Genomic DNA, 19,455 nt, shown 5'->3' on the forward strand with positions numbered 1-19,455 from the left:
TAATTAAACAAAATAAAAAAACAATTCAATAAGAATTTTGCATCTCAAGAATTAACTTAATTTTTAAAGTTTAATTAGAAAAAGAGGAGATGAGCTAAAGCCTTTTATTGAGATTATGAAGGAAACCTTAAAAATGAGATTAGTAAATTCAATTTACACCACTAATTTTATCTTTCTTAATCCAGGTGTTCTCATTGCTTATTAGCTATGATATACAGGTATGCTTTTTTGCTCAGAAAAGGGATAAGCAAAATTAAAGGAAGACATGGTAAAATCATGATTTGGGGGGGAAATATTTTTTCAGAAAATGGGAAAAATTTTAAAAGGGGTTTATTTATGAAATTGTTTAAGCAGGAAATTAACTTATGACTAGTGAAAGAAAGAAAACAAAGCTGTGTCAAATGTTTATATTAGAGGAAAATAGGGTTAAAATATACATGGTAAGCCATCATGCTGAGTGGTAACAAGTTCCTAGAGCAACTTGGTTGCTCTGCATTTTAGGAGAGAATATTAAACATAAAAGTAGAGGGGAGAGGAAAATAATCTGCGAGAGTTTTCAGTGAGTTCACTAAGTAGCTGATGCTTACAGATACAATGTCTATCATTTTGAGTATGACTATATATTAAGTGTAGTCAAACTTAAAATTGGTAAATAATAAAGAGTGATACTCTGTTTAGGCTCAATTGGAAGGGATTCTCTGATCACATTTAAAAGTATCTCAGCCTTGAAAAGGGCCTAACATTTTCTTTAAACTATCATACTGAATGATTATAGGATTTTCATTTTTCTTTGGTTTTAGAAAATATTTCTATTTTAAACCTATGGTTACCTACACTCATTTTCATTACCATCACTATAATTTAAATGAATAAACATATCAAACACACACACACACACACACACACACATACACATTTACTTAGTTGTATACTCTGAACCTAATTAAATTGCAAATTGGTCAGTCAGTCTACCAAAAGAAGATAAGTAAGGATAGTCAGCCAACTATAAAAACCTTTGGCTTCAATCATTTCAGTGAGCTCATACCTTAGTTTCTCTGACCTATGGGGTTGTTCTCATTTTGGTTTTGTAAATGTTAAGACAGGTACGCTGATATATGGTCCTTATCTACACAAGTACCTTGCCAATGTCTTTATTTCTTGGCTTTTGGGATAAGGAAAAATATTACACTTGTCATTTTTAATTTTGAAATCTAATGAAGGACTGATATTGGAAATGATATGTCTACCTTAGGGGCAGGATTTTATTTTTTCTAAGAAAACTTTTGGTGGGGGGAGGATACTGGGAAAATGGTGGAACAGGTTGGTAAATTTTACTCTCTCCCTATTTTCTCCACAAATAGAACACATTTTTGTATGTGGGAAAACACAGCCTGGTGAAAAAACAAGAGGACTTGGAATAGGGTCCTCCTGATACTAGGAAACAAAATCTGAGGAAAGACCCCAGGCTGGGATTAACCTGTCTGAAGTGGAAACACTTCATATAAAAGTTCAATTGGCCAAATGCAAAAGGAGATAAAATAGCTAACTGAAGAAAACAATTCACTAAAAATTAGAATTGAACAAATGGAAATGAATGAATCAATGAGACCTCAAGAATCAGTTAAACAAAACCAAAAAAATGAAGAACATTTGAATTTTTTTTTGAAAAACAACTTACCTGGAAAATAGATCTAGGAGAGACAAGTTAAGGATTATTGCACTTCACGAAAACCATGATGAAAAAAAAAAAAAAGAAAAAAAAGAGCCTAGACATCATCTTTCAGGAAATCATCAAGGAAAAGTGCCCTGATGTCCTAGAACCATTAATGGTTAAATAACCATTGAAAGAATTCACTGATCACCTCCTGAAAGAGAACCCAAAATTAAAATTCTGAGGAATATTGTAGTTAATTTCAGAATTATCAGATCAATGAAAAAATATTGTAAGCCGCCAGAAAGAAACAATTCAAATATCTAGGAGCCACAATCGGGATTACCTAGGACCTAGCAGCTTCCACATTAAAGGATCAAAGGTTCTGTAGTCTGATATCCTGAAAGGTAAATATATTTGGATTGCAGCCCAATAATCAACTATCCAGCTAAATTGAGCATTATCTTTCAGGGAAAATGATAGACACTCAAAGATAAAAGTGAATTTCATTTATTTCTGATGAAAAGACTATATTTGAACAAAAATTTTGATCTCCAAATACAGAAGTCAAGAAAAGCATAAAAAGAGACAAAAGAAAGAATTCTTGAGAACTATATCTCTGGTATACTTAGGAATTCAGGAATAGTTTGATTTTTATTGTGATAATGAAAAAGAAACTGGAGGTGGGAAGGAGATTCTACTGGAAAAAAAGGAAAATGGAGGAAAAATGCATCTCAGGCAGAGGCAAAGAAAACCTATTATAATTGAGGGAAAATGGAGGGAAATGAACAGTGTGAATCTTATTTCACAAGATTTGGCTGAGATAATATCAGACATATTTGGTTTCACAGAGAAACTTCTCTTATAGGGAAGAAGTAGGGGAAAGGGCAAAGTAAAAAGAAAAGCATAACATGGGATAAATAAGATATGGGGAAACACAGAAGTAGTCATTTACACAGTGAATGTGAATGGGATAAACTCTCCCATAAAACAGAAGTGGAGAGCAGACTGAATTAAAAGCCAGAACCCTATAATACAATGTTTACAAGACACAGATCTAAAGCAGAATGATATATACAGAACAAAGGTAAAAGATTGGAGCAGAATGTATTATGCTTCAGGTGAAGTAAAGAAAAACAAAGAGCAGGGGTAGCACCTGATCTCAAATTAAGCAAAAGGAAAATAATAGATCTAATTAAAAGATTATAAGGAAGAAAACTATATGTTGCTTAAGGGTATCATGGATAATTAACTAATATCAATATTAAACATATATGCTTCAAATGATATAGCATTCAAATTTCTAGAGAATTAATTGAGAGTTGCAAGAAGAGATAGCTAAACAATTCTAGTGGGGGATCACACCCTTGCCCCTTGCTCTCTTAGAACTAGATAAATTGAGCCACAATAAATAATAAAGAAGTTAAAGAGATAAACCTAGTTTTAGAAAAGTTAGGTATTATAGATCTTTGGAGAAAATTGAATGGAGACAAAGTAATATACTTTTTTCTCATTGATTCATGGAACTTTTGTAAAAATTGATCATGTATTGGGGCACAAAAACCTCAAAATCAAATACAGAAAGTAATAAATAGTTCATGCCTTTTTTCAGATCATAACACACTAAAAATTATGCCCAATAAAAGGACAAGTAAAAATTACCAAAAATTAATTGGAAACTACATAATCTAATCCAAAGAATGAATGGGTGAAGCAACAAAACACAGACATAATACATCATTTTATCCTAGAGAATTACAATAATGATACAACATACAAAAATTTGTGGGATGCAGCCAAAGCAGTTATTAGGGGAAATTTTATATCTCTAGATGCTTATTTGCACAAAATAGAGAAAGAGAAGATCAATGAATTGGGCTTGCATCTGAAAAAGCTAGGCAAGGAATTAACCAACCCTCCCAATTATATACTAAATTTGAAATTCTGAAAAAAAGGGAAAATTAATAAAATGTAAAGAAAACTATTGAATTAATAAATAAAACTGAGAATTGGTTTTATGAAAAAACCCAACAAAATAGACAAGCTTTTAGTTAATTTGATTAGAAAAAGGAAAGAAGAAAATAAAATTGTTAGTCTCAAAAATTAAAAGGGAAACCTTTCCACCAATGAAAAAGGAAATCAGAGCAATCATTATGAGTTATTTTGTTCAATTACAGGTCAATAAAGTTGATAACCTAAATGAAATGAGGAATATCTACAAAATATAGATTACACAAGTTAACAGAAGAGGAATAAATTTATTTCAATAGTCCCAAGCTGTTACTTAATTCCCTAAGAAAAAATCTCTAGGGCCAGATGGATTTATTTGTGAATTCTACCCAACATTTAAAGAACAAATAATTCCCATAGTATGCAAATTATTTGAAAGATAAGGAAAAGAAATCCTACAAATTTCCTTTTATCACACAGATATGGTACTGATACCTAAAGAAAATTGTAAACCAATTTCCCTAATGAATATTGATGCAACAATCTTAGAATATTAGCAAATAGATTACAGAAAGTAATCCCCAGGATAATACACTGTGACCAAAAACAGGATATATAATAAGAATGCAGGGCTGGTTCAATATTAGGAAACTATTGGCATAATTGACTATAAATCAATAATCATACTAAGAAAAATCTTAAGATTATCTCAATAGATGCATTAAAAAAGCATTTGATAAAGTCCCATACCCATTTCCTATTAAAAACACTAGAGAATATAGGACTAGATGCCCTTTTCTTTAAGGATTGATAGCAATTTTTTAAAACTATCAGCAAACATCATATGTAATGGTGATAAACTAGAACTATTCCCAAATAAGATTAGGGATGAAAACAAGATACAAACAAAATTGTATTAGAAATGTTAGCTTTGGCAATAAGAAAAGAAAAAAGAGATTAAAGGAATTAAGAGCAGATAATGAAATCAAATAATCACTTTTTGCAGATGATATGATGGCATACTTGGGGAACTTGAGAGAAACAACTAAAAAACTACTAGAAACAATTTACAACTTGAGCAGTGTTGCAATATCCAAAATAAATTTGCATAAATCAACAGCACTTTTATATATTATCTACAAAATCCAGCTGCCAGAAATACAAAGAAAAATTCCATTTAAAATAACTGTTGATAATATAAAATATTTGGGAGTCTATCTGTCAAAGTCAGGAATTTTATGAACACAACAAAAAACACTTCCCATACAGATAAAGTCAAATCTAATCAACTGGAAAAATAGCAAATACGTGTGAGGCCAAGCGAACATAATAAAAAATGACAGACAATTCTACCTAAATTAATCTAATTATTCAGTGCCAAGAATTTTTTTTAACAGATCTATAAAAAATAATAATAAAGTTCATCTAGAAAAAAGCTTCTAACCCCAAGGAGTAGCATAAAACGGCACCTTGCCCAGAGAGAATTAATAGAACTCAAGATGTAAATTAAAAGACAACTGTAAGGTACCATTACACATCTCCCAGATTGGGGAAGATGCCAGAAAAAAAAAAGATAAATAAATGTTGGAGGGGATGTGGGAAAAAGGGGATACTAATACATTGTTGGTGGAATTGTGAATGGACCCTATCATTCTGGACAATAATTTTGAACTATGCCCAAAGGATTATAAAACTGTGCATGCCCTTTGATTCAGCAGTATTTTTACTGGGCTTATATCCCAAAGAGATGTTAAAAGAGGGAAAAGGGCCCACAATGTGCAAAAATGTTTGTGGCAGCCCTTTTTGTACTGGCAAGAAACTGGAAACTGAGGGAATGACTTTCAGGTGGATAATGGCTGAATAAGCTAAGGTATATGAATATTATGGAATATTATTGAACTGTAAAAAATGACCCACAGGATGATTTTAGGAACACTTGCAGAGACTTACATGAATTGATGCTATGTGAAATGAGTCAACCCAGGGGATCATTGTACATGGAAATAACAAGATTATATGATGATCAATTCTAATGGACATGAGTCTTTTCAACAAAGATATGACTCAGGTGTGTTCCAATGATATTGTGATGATACATACAGAATAAAGGTAAAAGGTTGGAGCAGAACCTATTATGCTTCAGGTGAAGCCAAAAAACCAGAGGTAGCCATCCTAATCTGAGATCAATCAAAAGCAGAAATTGATCTAATTAAAATAGATAAGGAAGGAAACTATATCCTGCTAAAAAGTAGCATAGACAATGAAGCCATATCAATACTAAACATATACTCACCAAGTGGTGCAGCATCTAAATTCTTAAAAGAGAAATTAAGAGAGCTTCAAGAAGAAATAGACAGCAAAACTATAATACTGGGAGATCTCAACCTTGCACTCTCAGAATTAGATAAATCAAACCACAAAATAAATAAGAAAGAAGTCAAAGAGGTAAATAGAACATTAGAAAAACTAGGTATGATAGACCTTTGGAGAAAATTGAATGGTGATAGAAAGGAGTATACTTTCTTCTCAGCAGTTCATGGAACCTATACAAAAATTGACCATATATTGGGACACAAAGATCTCAAAATCAGATGCAGGAAGGCAGAAATAGTAAATGCCTTCTTTTCAGATCACAATGCAATAAAAACTACATTCAACAAGAAGTTAGGGGTAAATAGACCAAAAAGTAATTGGAAACTAAATAATCTCCTCTTAAAAAATGACTGGGTGAAACAGAAAATTATAGAAAGAATTAATGATTTCACCCAAGATAATGACAACGATGAAACATCATACCAAAATTTGTGGGATGCAGATAAAGCGGTAATAAGGGTAAATTTTATATCTTTAGAGGCTTACTTGAATAAAATAGAGAAAGAGAAGATCAATGAATTGGGACTGCAACTTAAAAAGTTAGAAAAAGACCAAATTAAAAACCCTTAACCAAAAACTAAACTTGGAATTCTAAAATTAAAAGGATAAATCAATAATATTGAAAGTTAAAAAAAATTTTGAATTAATAAATAAACCTAAGAGCTGGTTTTATGAAAAAAACCAGTAAAATAGATAAAACTTTGGTAAATCTGATCAGAAAAAGGAAAGAGGAAAATCAAATTGTGAGTCTTAAAAATGAAAAGGGGGATTTTTCCACCAATGAGGAGGAATTAAGAGAAATAATAAAGAGTTACTTTGCCCAACTTTATGGCACTTAATTTGATAGCTTAAGTGAAATGGATGACTACCTCCAAAAATATAGGCTTCTGAGATTAACAGAGGAGGAGGTATACTGCTTAAATAGTCCCATTTCAGAAAAAGAAATAGAACAAGCTATTAATCAACTCCCTAGGAAAAAATCCCCAGGACCAGATGGATTTACATGTGAATTCCACCAAACATTTAAAGGACAATTAGCCCCAATGTTATATAAAGTATTTGAAAAAAACTAGGGGATGAAGGAGTCCTACAAAACTCCTTTTATAACACAAACATGGTACTGATACCTAGGTTGAAAACTCAGAAAGAAAACTATAGGCTAATATCCTTAATAAATATTGATGCTAAAATCTTAAATGAGATATTAGCAAAAAGATTTTAGAAAATCATCCCCAGGATAATGTACTATGATCAAGTAGGATTTATATCAGAAATGCAGGGCTGGCTTAATATTAGGAAAACTATTAGTATAATTGACCATATTAATAATAAAATTAAAAAAAACATATGATCATTTCAATAGATGCAGAAAAAAGCATTTGATAAAATACAACATCCATTCCTATTAAAAACACTTGAGAGAATAAGAATAAATGGACTATTCCTTAAAATAGTCAGCAGCATATATGCAAGACTGTCAGTAAGCATAATATGTAATGGAGATAAACTGGAACCTTTTCCCAGTAAGATCAGGAGTGAAACCAGGTTGCCCACTATCAGAATTACTATTCAATATTGTATTAGAAATACTAGCCTTGGCAATAAGAGTCTAGAAAAAGATTAAAGGAATAAGAGTAGGTAATGAGGAAATCAAACTATCATTCTTGGCAGATAATATGATTATATACTTAGAGAATCCCAGAGATTCTAATAAAAAGTTATTAGAAATAATTTACAACTTTAGCAAAGTTGCTGGATACAAAATAAATCCACATAAATCCTCAGCATTTTTATACATCACCAACAAAATGCAACAGCAAGAGATACAAAGAGAAATTCCATTCCAAACAAATGTTGAGAGTATAAAATATTTGGGAATACATCTACCAAGGAAAAGTCAGGAATTATATGAGCAAAATTACAAAACACTTGCCACAAAAATAAAGTCAGATTTAAATAATTGGAAAGACATTAATTGCTCTTGGATAGGCCGAGCAAATCCAATAAAGGTGATAATACTCCCCAAACTAATCTATTTCAGACTCCCAAGAAACTGTTTTAATGACCTAGAAAAATAACAACAAAATTCATACGGAAGAATAAAAAGCCGAGAATTTCAAGAGAATTAATGAAAAAATGTCAGATGAAGGTGGTCTAGCTGTTCCTGGTTTAAAGCTATATTATAAAGCAGCAGTCACCAAAACCATTTGGTATTGGCTAAGAAATAGACTAGTCGATCAGTGGAACAGATTAGGTACACAGGACAAAAAAGGGTACAACTATAGCAATCTAGTGTTTGACAAACCCAAAGATAACAACATTTGGGATAAGAATTCATTATTTGAATAAAAACTGCTGGGAAAACTGGAAATTAGTATGGCAGAAATTAGATATGGACCGACACTTAACACCATACACCAAGATAAGATCAAAATAGGTCCATGATTTAGGCATAAATAATGAGATCATAAATAGATTAGAGGAACAGAGGATAGTCTACTTCTCAGACCTGTGGAGGAGGAGGAAGGAATTTATGACCAAAAGATAACTAGAGATCATTATTTATCACAAAATAGAAGATTTTGATTACATCAAATCAAAAAGCTTTTGTGCAAACAAAATTAATGCAAACAAGATTAGAAGGGAAGCAACAGATTGGGAAAATATTTTTACAGTTAAAGGTTCTGATAAATGTCTCATTTCCAAAATATATAGAGAATTGACCCTAATTTATAAGAAATCAAACCATTCTCCAATTGATAAATGGTCAAAGGATATAAACAGACAATTTTCAGATGATGAAATTGAAACTATTTCCACTCATATGAAAGAATGTTTCAAATCACTACTGATCAGAGAAATGCAAATTAAGCCAACTCTGAAATACCACTACACACCTGTCAGATTGCCTAAGATGGCAGGAAAAGATAATGATGAATGTTGGAGGGGATGTGGGAAAACGGGGATACTGATGCATTGTTGGTGGAGTTGTGAAAGAATCCAGCCATTCTGGAGAGCAATTTGGATCTATGCCCAAAAAGTTATCAAACTGTGCATACCATTTGATCTAGCAGTGCTACTACTGGGTTTATATCCCAAGGAAATACTAAAGATGGGAAAGGGACCTGTATGTGCCAAAATGTTTGTGGCAGCTCTTTTTGTAGTGGCTAGAAACTGGAAAATGAATAGATGCCCATCAACTGGAGAATGGTTGGGTAAATTACGGTATATGAATGTTATGGAATATTATTGCTCTGTAAGAAATGACCAGCAGGATGAATACAGAGAAGTTTGGAGAGACTTGCATGAACTGATGCTGAGTGAAATGAGCAGAACAAGGAGATCACTATACACTTCAAGAACAATATTGTATGAAGATATATTCTGATTGAAGTGAATATCTTCAACATAAAGAAGATCCAACTCACTTCTAGTTGATCAATGATAGACAGAAACAACTACACCCAGTGAAGGAATACCAGGAATTGAATGTAATGTTTTTGCACTACTGTCTTTCTACCTAGGTTACTTGTACTTTCAGAATCCAATTCTTACCGTGCAACAAGAAAATTGGATTTACAAACATATATTGTATCTAGGTTATACTGTAACACATTTATGATGTATGGGATTGCCTGTCATCTAGGGGAGGTAGTAGAGGGAGAGAGGGGAAAATGGGAAAAATGAATACAAGGGATAATGTTGTTAAAAAAGAAATTACTCATGCATATGTACTGTCAAAAATTATAATTATAAAATTAATAAAAAAAGAAAAATACATATGAAATTTAACTTCCCTATGTATAATTTTTGTCACTCATCATTCAAGATATTCTTGTATATATTGTTTATTAAAATCAAGTCAGGCAGCACAGTTTGGTGGACAGAAAGCTAGCCTAGAAGTTTCCAAGATCTACTACGTTCAAGTACTACCTCTTACACACACTGGCTATATGTGACCCTGGGCAAATCAGTTTAACTTTCACTGACTAAAGCAATTTTCTAAAATTTGAAATTGCAGAGAAGATACTTACTTGCAGTAGTCAAGGGAATTCTCTCTTATTAATACAACCACACATCCAGACTTTATCTCATGAGAAACTCAACATACACTTTTCATTAGATAGACATATCAAGTATGCTGAGAGTGTAATGAAACTGATTCTATAAACTACACATGAAAGACCAGTTTTCTTATATTATACTTATAACTTCATATATGTTTGTTTACCTACCTTTATATGGAAATCATGTTCTAATTATTTAACTTAAACAAATAGATTAAAATATTTTCAAAGCATTAGGATAATTGAATTATAGGAGAATTCTTATTATAATTATTCAAAGAAAAACAAATTGAAGAGATGATAAGCTTTTGAATATAAAATATTTTGAGCAAATTGTATGTTGAGTTGCATTTTTTCTTATTACTAGCATCTCCTGCTCTATGCTATGTACAATAGATTTAGCCTGTTGTGTCCAGTAGTTTGGTTGAGAGATTAAGTGTGAATTAGACACTGTTTGCCCCTCCTATCAGAAGACACCCCTGCCTCTACCTCTTGATTCCAGACATTTTCATTAAATATCCTCTCCATTCATGGAATAATTTCTGTCCCCTCTTCCTCTAGCCCTACGTGGCATGCTCAAGTCCCAGCTAAAATCCTACTTTCTGCAAAATGTTTTCCCAATCTCCCTTAATACTGATGTCTTCCTCTGTTCATTATTCCTAGTTTATCCTGTATGTAGTATCATGTTTATACTTGCTGTTTTCATATTGGTTCACTATTGAAATGTTAGTGCTCTGACAGCAGAGCCTCTCTTTTACCATTCTCTGTATTCTCAGCTCTTAGCAGTGTCAAGTTACAAAGTAGACACTTATTATTTGTTGACTGACAGTTCCTCACACATAGCACTCCATCATCTGACAATAAGTAACTTGACTGATATGTCCACACCTGTAATGCTCCTCACTTCCACCTCCTGTCTTCCTTCAAGTCTAAGCAAAAGTCTTTCATTTTACAAGAAGCTTTTTCCATCTTCCTTAAAACTAGTGCTATCCCTCTGAGACTACTCCAATTCAGCTTATATGTATCTTCTTTATATGTAGATGTTCTCATCCTTGTGTAATCTTGATACCTTGGTGAATCATTCACTGTGGTTTTTCAACTCAACATTGTCTTCCCTTGAGTCCATTGCCCTCTTAATTGTATTGCCAACAGTGTTGTCCTAAGCCTCAGGCTTTCTATGCACATGATGCCCAATAAGGCTGGAGAAAATCATGCAACTGTGCTTACAAGAGCCACTACAAATTTATGTCACATAACCTCAATTGGGCTCTCACTGATCCTAGGCAACCCTTTTATATTTTACCTCCCTAAATAATTCACCATGCCACTTAGCACAGCAGCTCTTTCAAACCTTTTCATCCCTTCTCAAACCTTCCATGATACACTTTCTGCATCTTTTCAGTTAAAAATTCTCAGCTCATATTTTACTAGGGAAAAAACAAACACACAAACAAACAAAAACAAAACAAAAAAAAAAAAAAAAAAAAAAAAAAGACCATTCCCTGAGATCTCCCACGTCTAACCTCCTTCTCACCTAATTCATCTAAATGTCTTCTCCCACTATTTTTCCTTCAGCTATCTCAAAAGAATTGATAGCCCTTTTCCTTGTAAATGAAAATGCCTTTACATATACAAGTGATACCATTCTATTTTACCCATCATTCTTCACATTCATCTTTCATTGTATCCTGGCTATTTCCCTGCTTGCCTGCAAACATCCCCATGTCTTCTTCCCTATTCCCCAAAGAAACTTCACTTGTTCAATTCATGGCCAATATCATCCCACATCTCTCCTCTTAATTACCAAATATAATAATCTTTTCTCATCCTTTATTTATTTTTACCTCTCTGAAGTCTTTGAAACTGCAACCATTTTCTCCTTAATATTCCTTTCTCTCTTAAGTTTTGTAACCCTCTTCTCTCCTGGTTCTCTTCTCCAGTATCAGATCCTCTGCTTCTCAGTCTCCCTTTCTTATTAAGTCCCTTACTAGATTAATCTCCTAGAATTGGGATAATCCTTGCTCTCTAACTCCTTTGTATCTGTTGCTGTTAGCCTTGTGCCTGAAACATAGAGTAGATCTTAATTAAAGTAGCAATTTATTTTCTGCCTTGAAACTTTTACACTTCAAATATAATGTCCATATTTCACTGGCTGGGACATCTAAGTGGCACAATGAATAAGAGTTCTGGGCTTATAATCAGGAAGACTTATCTTTGTGTAAGACTTATCTTCGTGTATTCAAATCTGATATCACATACTTACCACTGTGTGATCCTGGTCAGGTTACTTAACCTTGTTTGCCTCAATTTCCCCATCTGTCAAAATGAACTGAAGAAGGAAATGGCAAATCATTCCACTAACTTGTCTGACGCAGTTGTTTTAAACATGTCAACAATTCAGCAGAAGTAAGTAGTGTTTGCTCCCACGTTACTATTTATTGATAAAGAATAAGTTAATTGGACTCTAGCTATTAGTAAAATGAAGGAGTTTCCAATTCATCAAAAATGAACAGGCAGGACGGGGAGGTGAAACCAATTTTTGGGACTTGCTTTCCAATCTCTACAAGCCAAAACCTGACCCTGACCCTGTCCCAGATGCTGAGTTTTATTTTCCAATCGTTAATGGGGGATGGGATACACAGACTCACGTGGAGGGATGGGGGGAATGTTAGGCAGAATCCTCCAGTGGGGGCTTTTCCTTCTCTCCCCCACCGCCAACCTTTGCTCTTACCGCTTCATTTTATCCAGATCATTTACGGTGCTTTTTCCAAGCAGCAGCAGCTGCTGCACCTTCGCCACATCACCGAGCAAGGCAGCTTTGTGGATCTTCCCAAGGTCCTTGCTCTGGATTTGATATCCTTCGGTGGGATAGGGTGTTTGGACCCCAAAGTAACTTGGCAGCCTGATGAAGGGGCGAGATGGAGACTGCCCCTTCTTCTTGCCGAAGTTGAAAATCTTCTTCATCTCGGAGGCAGGCTTCACCACCAGGAGAGAGAACTCGCAGGAGAGACTTCTCTCAGGCACCCCAGCCTTCTGGAAGGGGGGAATTAAAGGGAAAATTAAGGTCGGAACTAAAAGGGGAAATATCAATAACCTGAGGCCGGAGAGCCCGCAGCAGTTATAACCGATTTAGTCCTAGAGTTGACTGCAACCCTGGCAACTGAAGAGAAAAACTGAACTGCGCGTGCGTTTATCAAGTCCTCTGCTCACGCGGCTGTGATAAAAGGTCAAGTCACACATTGGTTAGTGCATGGGAGCCTGGTCTTTAGCTGTCAGCACACAGTGTAAAGTTCGCGGTAGAGAGCATGGGTGAGCAACAGGACTCGCGTTCGAATCTCGACACCTGTTCTGTTGCTTACTTTTCTAATGATGGGATTCGGTTTCTTTTCTAAAATGAAGACATTCTACTTGATAATCTTTCAAGTCTCTTGCAGCCCTTTAAAACTACTCTCTGTGAACATTCTGTGAACTCACAGGCGATGCCCAGCCTGAAGAGCAGCACTCTAGGGCCCCGCATGGACACATTTTATTTTTTCTCCCCCTTTTTTTCTTTTTCTTTTTAATATGATTTTTCTTGTGCAGCAAGATGATTATATGTACATGCATATATATGTGTAAAATATACATATATTGGATTCAACGCATTTTTTTCCATGTTTAACATATATTGCATTACTTGTCATCTAGGGGAGAGGGTGGGGGGGAGTGGGGGAAACATTGGAATATAAGATTTTGCAAGCGTCAATGTCGAAAAATTATCCTGACATATATTTCAAAAATAAAAAAGCCTCAATATAAAAATAGATATGCAAAAAAAAAATAAAGATGGTCAAGGTGTGATATGTAGGTATGTGCCAGTTTTTAGCATATTATATTCCACTGTTCTCAGCAATTTTGGACAAAGAGTAAATTCTTATCCCAGAAGCTAGAGTTTTTGGGTTTAATCAAACAGCATCTTACTATAATCATTGACTATTGTGTCTTTCCTACCCAATCTAATCTGCTTCTCTACCACTCTATTTCTTAGGCAATACTGTATAGTTTTGATGATTGCTCCTATATAAATGATTTTTAGGACTGGTAATGGTAACCCACCATTCTTTCCACTTTTCTCCATTAATTCCCTTAATATTCTTGAATTTTCTTTTTCGAGATCAATTTTGTTATTTTTTCATGCTTTATAAAATAATTTTGGGGAAATTTGATTTGTATACCCATGGATAAATAGATTAATTTATCTAGAATCGTCATTGTTATTATATTAACTTGGTCTAACAAAGAACAACTGACATTTTCCCAATGGTCTAGATTTTTGTTTGAATGAAAACTGATTGGTAATTTTGTTCATATAGTTCCTGGGTTTGTTTTGGCACATAAACAGTCCAAAATTTTATTGTGTCTAAAGTTATATTAAATAGAATTTTTCTTTGTATCTCTTGTTACTGATAATTTTTGCTAATATATAGAAACACTGATGATTTATTTGGGTTTATTTTATATCTTTCAACTTTGCTAAAGTTAATTGTGTCAAATACTTTTTTGGTTGATTATCTAAGTATACCATCATTTTATCTCTAAAAATTGATAGTTTTCTTTCTTCATTTCCTGCTCTAATTCTTTCTTTTTGTTTTCTTATTGCTGGAACCTACATTTCTAGTACAAAATTGAATAATTATGATAATAAATGGCATTTTTTCACTCCTGATCTAATTGGGAATGCATCTAGTTTCTCTACATTACAAATAATGCTTGCTGATGGTTTTAGGAAGATGCTGCATATCATTTTAAAATAAATTGTATTTATTCATATGGTGCTGTATTCTATCCAAAGCTTTTCCCGCATTGATTGAGATTATTATATAATTTCTGTTAGCTTTTTTCTTGATATGGTTAATTATGGCAATAATTTTCTTTATATTGAACCAGTTCTGCAGTCCTTGCATATTTCATACTTGGTTATAATGTATTGTCCTGTTGATAAATTGTTGTAATCTTTTAGGTAATATTTTAGTTAAATTTTTGCATAAATAAATATTCAGGAAATTGGTCTATAATTTTCTTTATCTGTTTTGGCTTCCCCTTGTTTAGGTATCAGCAACATATTTATGTCATAAAAGTTGGAAGGACTCTTTCTTTCTCTATCCTTCCAATAGTTTATATAATATTGGAATTGTTTTTTAAATGTTTGGTAGAATTGATTTATAAATTCATCTGGATCTGGGGAATTTTTCTTTCTTTAGGGAGTTCACTAATGACTTGTTCTATATTTTTAAATGGGAATATCTAATATTTTATTTTGTCTTCTGTTAATCTGGGCACTTAATATTTTGTAAATGTTCAACCATTTTACATTGTCAGATTTGTTGACATACAGTTTGACAGAATATAGCCCAATTATTGCTTTAGTTTCTTCTTTGGGTAAGTTAAAACTTTTCATTTTTCATGGTGAATACCACCATGGTTTTCTTTTCTTTTTGTAATTAAAATAACAATAATGTTTATCAATTTTGTTAGGTTTTTCATAAAACCAACTCTTAATTTTATTAATTATTTCAATAGTTGTTGGTGGAGTTCTGAATGAATCCAACCATTCTGGAGAGCAATCTGAAATTATTCCCAAAAAGTTATCAAACTGTGCATACCCTTTGTTCTAGTAGTGTTCCTACTGGGCTTATATCCCAAAGAAATAATAAAGAAGGGAAAGGGACCTGAATGTGCCAAAATGTTTGTGGCAGCCCTTTTTGTAGTGGCTAGAAACTGGAAAATGAATAGATGCCCATCAATTGGAGAATGGTTGGGTAAATTGTGGTATATGAATGTCATGGAATATTATTGTTCTGTAAGAAATGACCAGCAGAATGAATATAGAAAGGCCTGGAGAGACTTGCATGAACTGATGCTGAGTGAAATTAGCAGCACCAGGAGATCATTATACACTTCAACAACAATATTGTATAAGGATGTATTCTGATGGAAGTGGATATCTTCAACAAAGAGAAGATCTAAATCAATTGCAATTGATCAATGATGGACAGAATCAGTTCCCAGAGAAGGAACACTGAGAAATGAGTGTAAACTTTTTGCATTTTTGTTTTTCTTCCCAGGTTATTTTTACCTTCTGAATCCAATTCTTTCCTGTGCAACAAGAAATTCGGTTTTGCACACATATATTGTATCTAGGATATACTATAACATATCTAACATGTATAAGACTGCCTGCCATCTAGGGAAAGGGGTGGAGGGAAGGAAGGGAAAAATCGGAACAGAAGTGACTGCAAGGATAGTGTTGTAAAATATTATACACTCATATGTACTATCAAAAAAAGGTATAAATATAAAACAAAAAACTTGAAATAACAAAAGAAACAAAAAAAATTAGTTCAATAGTTTTCTTCCTTCCAATTGTATTTTCATCTCTCCCTTGATTTTTAGAATTTCCAATTTGATATTTGAGCTTTGTTTATTTGTTCTTTGTCCAGCCCTTATACTTACATGATCCACTTTCTCATTTTTTTTTTCATGTAAACATTTAGAGATATAAATTTTCCCCTATGAACTGCCTTGGCTGTACCTTATAAGTTTTTGTATGTTGTCTCATTGTTGTCATTCTCTTGAATTGTAATGAAGAAACTCTTTTTTTCTATGATTTCTTATTTGATTCACTCATTCTTTAGGATTGGATTATTTAATTTGCAATATTTTAGTCTATCTTTCCCTGGACTTTTGTTAAATATATTTTTATTGCATTTTATCTGAAAAGGATGCATTTATTATTTTCCTGCATTTGTTTGTTAGATTTTTATGCTTTAGAACATTTTACCAAGATGTAGCTTTCTGTTTAATTTCTTTTATTAAATCTACTTTAACTTTTTACTTTGTCTGAGATCTTAATTGCTACTCCACTTTTTTTTTTTGTTTCATAATATATTCTGCTCCAGCCTTATACCCATGTTCTCCATTGTTCTGTTTCAAATGGTTTTTTTGTAAACAATGTATGGTTTTTAATCCACTCTGTTATCTGCTTACATTTTACTGGAGAGTTCATCCCAATTACATTCTTTTTTGTTGTAAATTGAATTTTCTTCAATACACATTGCTTTATGAATCATGATGGGAGAGAAAAATCAGAGCAAAAGGGAAAAGCCATGGGAAATATATATTTTTAAAAAAACAACAGAAAAAAGAAGGGAACATAACATTTTTTTTTCTGGAAGCAGATGACATTTTTTTGTTCAAAACCTATTGGGATTTTTTTTTTGAATCACTGAACCTCTGAAAAGAATCAAGTCTGTCATAGTTGATCATTGCACATTCTTGCTGTTACTGTGTACAATGTATCCCTGGTTCTGCTGCTTTTACTCAGAATCAGTTCATGTAATTCTTTCTAGGCCTTTCTAAAATTATCTTGTTCCTCACTTTTTGTACAAGAATAATATTCCACTACCTTCATATAGCAGAACTTTTTTTTTCAGACATTCTCCAATTGATGTTTATCTATTCATTTTCCAATTCTTACAAATTATCTTATCTGTTCATGTCCTTTGATCATTTATCAACTGGCAAATGACTTGTATTCTTATAAATTTGACATGGCTCCTTTTAGATTTTAGAAATAAGAACTTTATCAGAAACACTGGCTATGGCATTTTAAAAGCTTTGTATGTCCCTTTTAATCTTGTTTCAGTGGGTTTTGTTTGTGCAAAAACAATATAATGTAATTAAAGTTGCTCATTTTCTCAAAGAGGAGCAATGACATCAGGAAAATGGCATGTTGGCTAGCAAGTAAATTTGGAGTGAGGCACAACTGTGCGAAGTCATCTGTCTTACTCTTTTTTCCAGAGTCATACAAAGTAAATAATTGTAATGTTCTTTTTGGTTTTCTGGAGATCTTGGAACAGTCTTAATTTCAGTTCAGTAATCACCACAAGAATAGCCAGGTGTTAAAGTAATTATCTCTTTAACAATCTAGGTTTTTTTTTTTTTTTTTTTGCCTATAACCCAGATCAGCTTTCTAGAGAGCCATTCAGACCAGTCTTGGTCTCAGTGGGGGAAGTGCAGGAGGCCAGGTTAGCCACAGTGCTGTGAGATGAAGTGAGTGAATCTTTGAGTCCCTTCTGAGTCTGTCTCTGGCTCTGAGTCCCAGCTTATATGCTCTACACTAAGTATAAACCAATCATAACACTAGGAAATCATTATTTGTTTTAAGATAAAATCAATCATACTGAATTTAGAGAACTATTAATCACCATGCTAAACTAGATAACCATTGTCTCATCAATTTCACTGAATTAGCACCTTGTAAGAATCCTTGTTTCAGAGTTTTTGTCCATAATACATTACCACTGGTCATGAATCTCCTAGAGTTAAATAAATCTAACAAGAAATAATAATAAAAAAAGAAAACCAAGAAGTAATAGTATTAAACAGATTGTTGCCAAAAAAAGTTGTAAAATTTATGGTGACATAAATGTGAATATTAAATTATATGTAAATATGTATATAATGTCTCAGCATTCCAAAATGTTGTGCTTTTAAAACATTTTAATTTTTGAAACCATTTTATTTAATAATGCTATTGACAAAATACAAATTGTTCTACAACTTGTCAGTAACATATAAACCACCCTAGGTTATTTTCAAATCATTTTTCCATTTTTTTTAATATCACAAACTTGTTACATTTATTGACCAAACTTGTTCAGCCATTCCCTAATTTATGAGCATTCCTTAACTTTCCAAATCTTTGACATTACCAAGAAAATCTGCTCTAAACATTTTTGTGCATATAGGATCTTTTCCTCTTCCTTCACCCTCAAGATGGCATCTCCCAAGACTTCATCACACGGCCTGAAACTGAGGAATTAGTCAACTTAGTACTTTATTAGAAAGTGCCAAGAACCCAGAGTAAAGAGCATTAATGGCCATCAGCCCCATTCTGGCCCATTTATCCAGGACATCTGCTTGGGGTTTAGAGGCTATTGCCCTCAGCTTCCTGAACAGACTGACCTAATGTCGTGTGCTTGTAATGAACAAGGGGAAGAGGTTACCTCAACAACAGCTTGTAGATGCCCACACAAAGTTGTCTTTGGTGTCTTGGTACATTTCCATGTAAGTTCTGGTATTCTTGATCTTGAATAAAGTCAGACATCAAAACTAGATCTGACACATACCTTTCAGCAAGAATGAGATAAGTGACTTATTTTAAAGGACAAACCAATATATAAGATTGGCATCCTGTCTGAAAAGCTTTCTAAAGCTGAAAATTAATTATACCAATTATGATTCCCTGAGAGATAAGATAATAACTAAAAAAACTATAGAGAGAATTAAACCAGACCAATTATAAAGCAAAGGAATTTGAATGCACATATCAAATGCAAAAAAAAAAAAAAAAAAAAAAAAAAAAAAAAAAAA

The 19,455-nt window shown here is 33.0% G+C and overlaps 1 protein-coding gene across 1 annotated transcript in view; it reads right to left on the reverse strand.

Annotated features, from left to right (window-relative positions):
* LOC141543991 (uncharacterized) overlaps positions 1-13,187 on the reverse strand; it is a 51,164-nt gene extending 37,977 nt beyond the window's left edge. Inside the window, exon 1 of the mRNA XM_074269640.1 lies at positions 12,773-13,187. Coding sequence (XP_074125741.1) covers positions 12,773-13,005 — 233 coding nt within the window. The 5' untranslated portion in view covers positions 13,006-13,187. The remainder of the gene's footprint in view (positions 1-12,772) is intronic.
* Positions 13,188-19,455: the final 6,268 nt, after the last annotated feature.

The sequence above is a fragment of the Sminthopsis crassicaudata genome, chromosome 5 (genome assembly GCF_048593235.1).
Source record: "Sminthopsis crassicaudata isolate SCR6 chromosome 5, ASM4859323v1, whole genome shotgun sequence".
Classification (NCBI taxonomy): domain Eukaryota; kingdom Metazoa; phylum Chordata; class Mammalia; order Dasyuromorphia; family Dasyuridae; genus Sminthopsis; species Sminthopsis crassicaudata.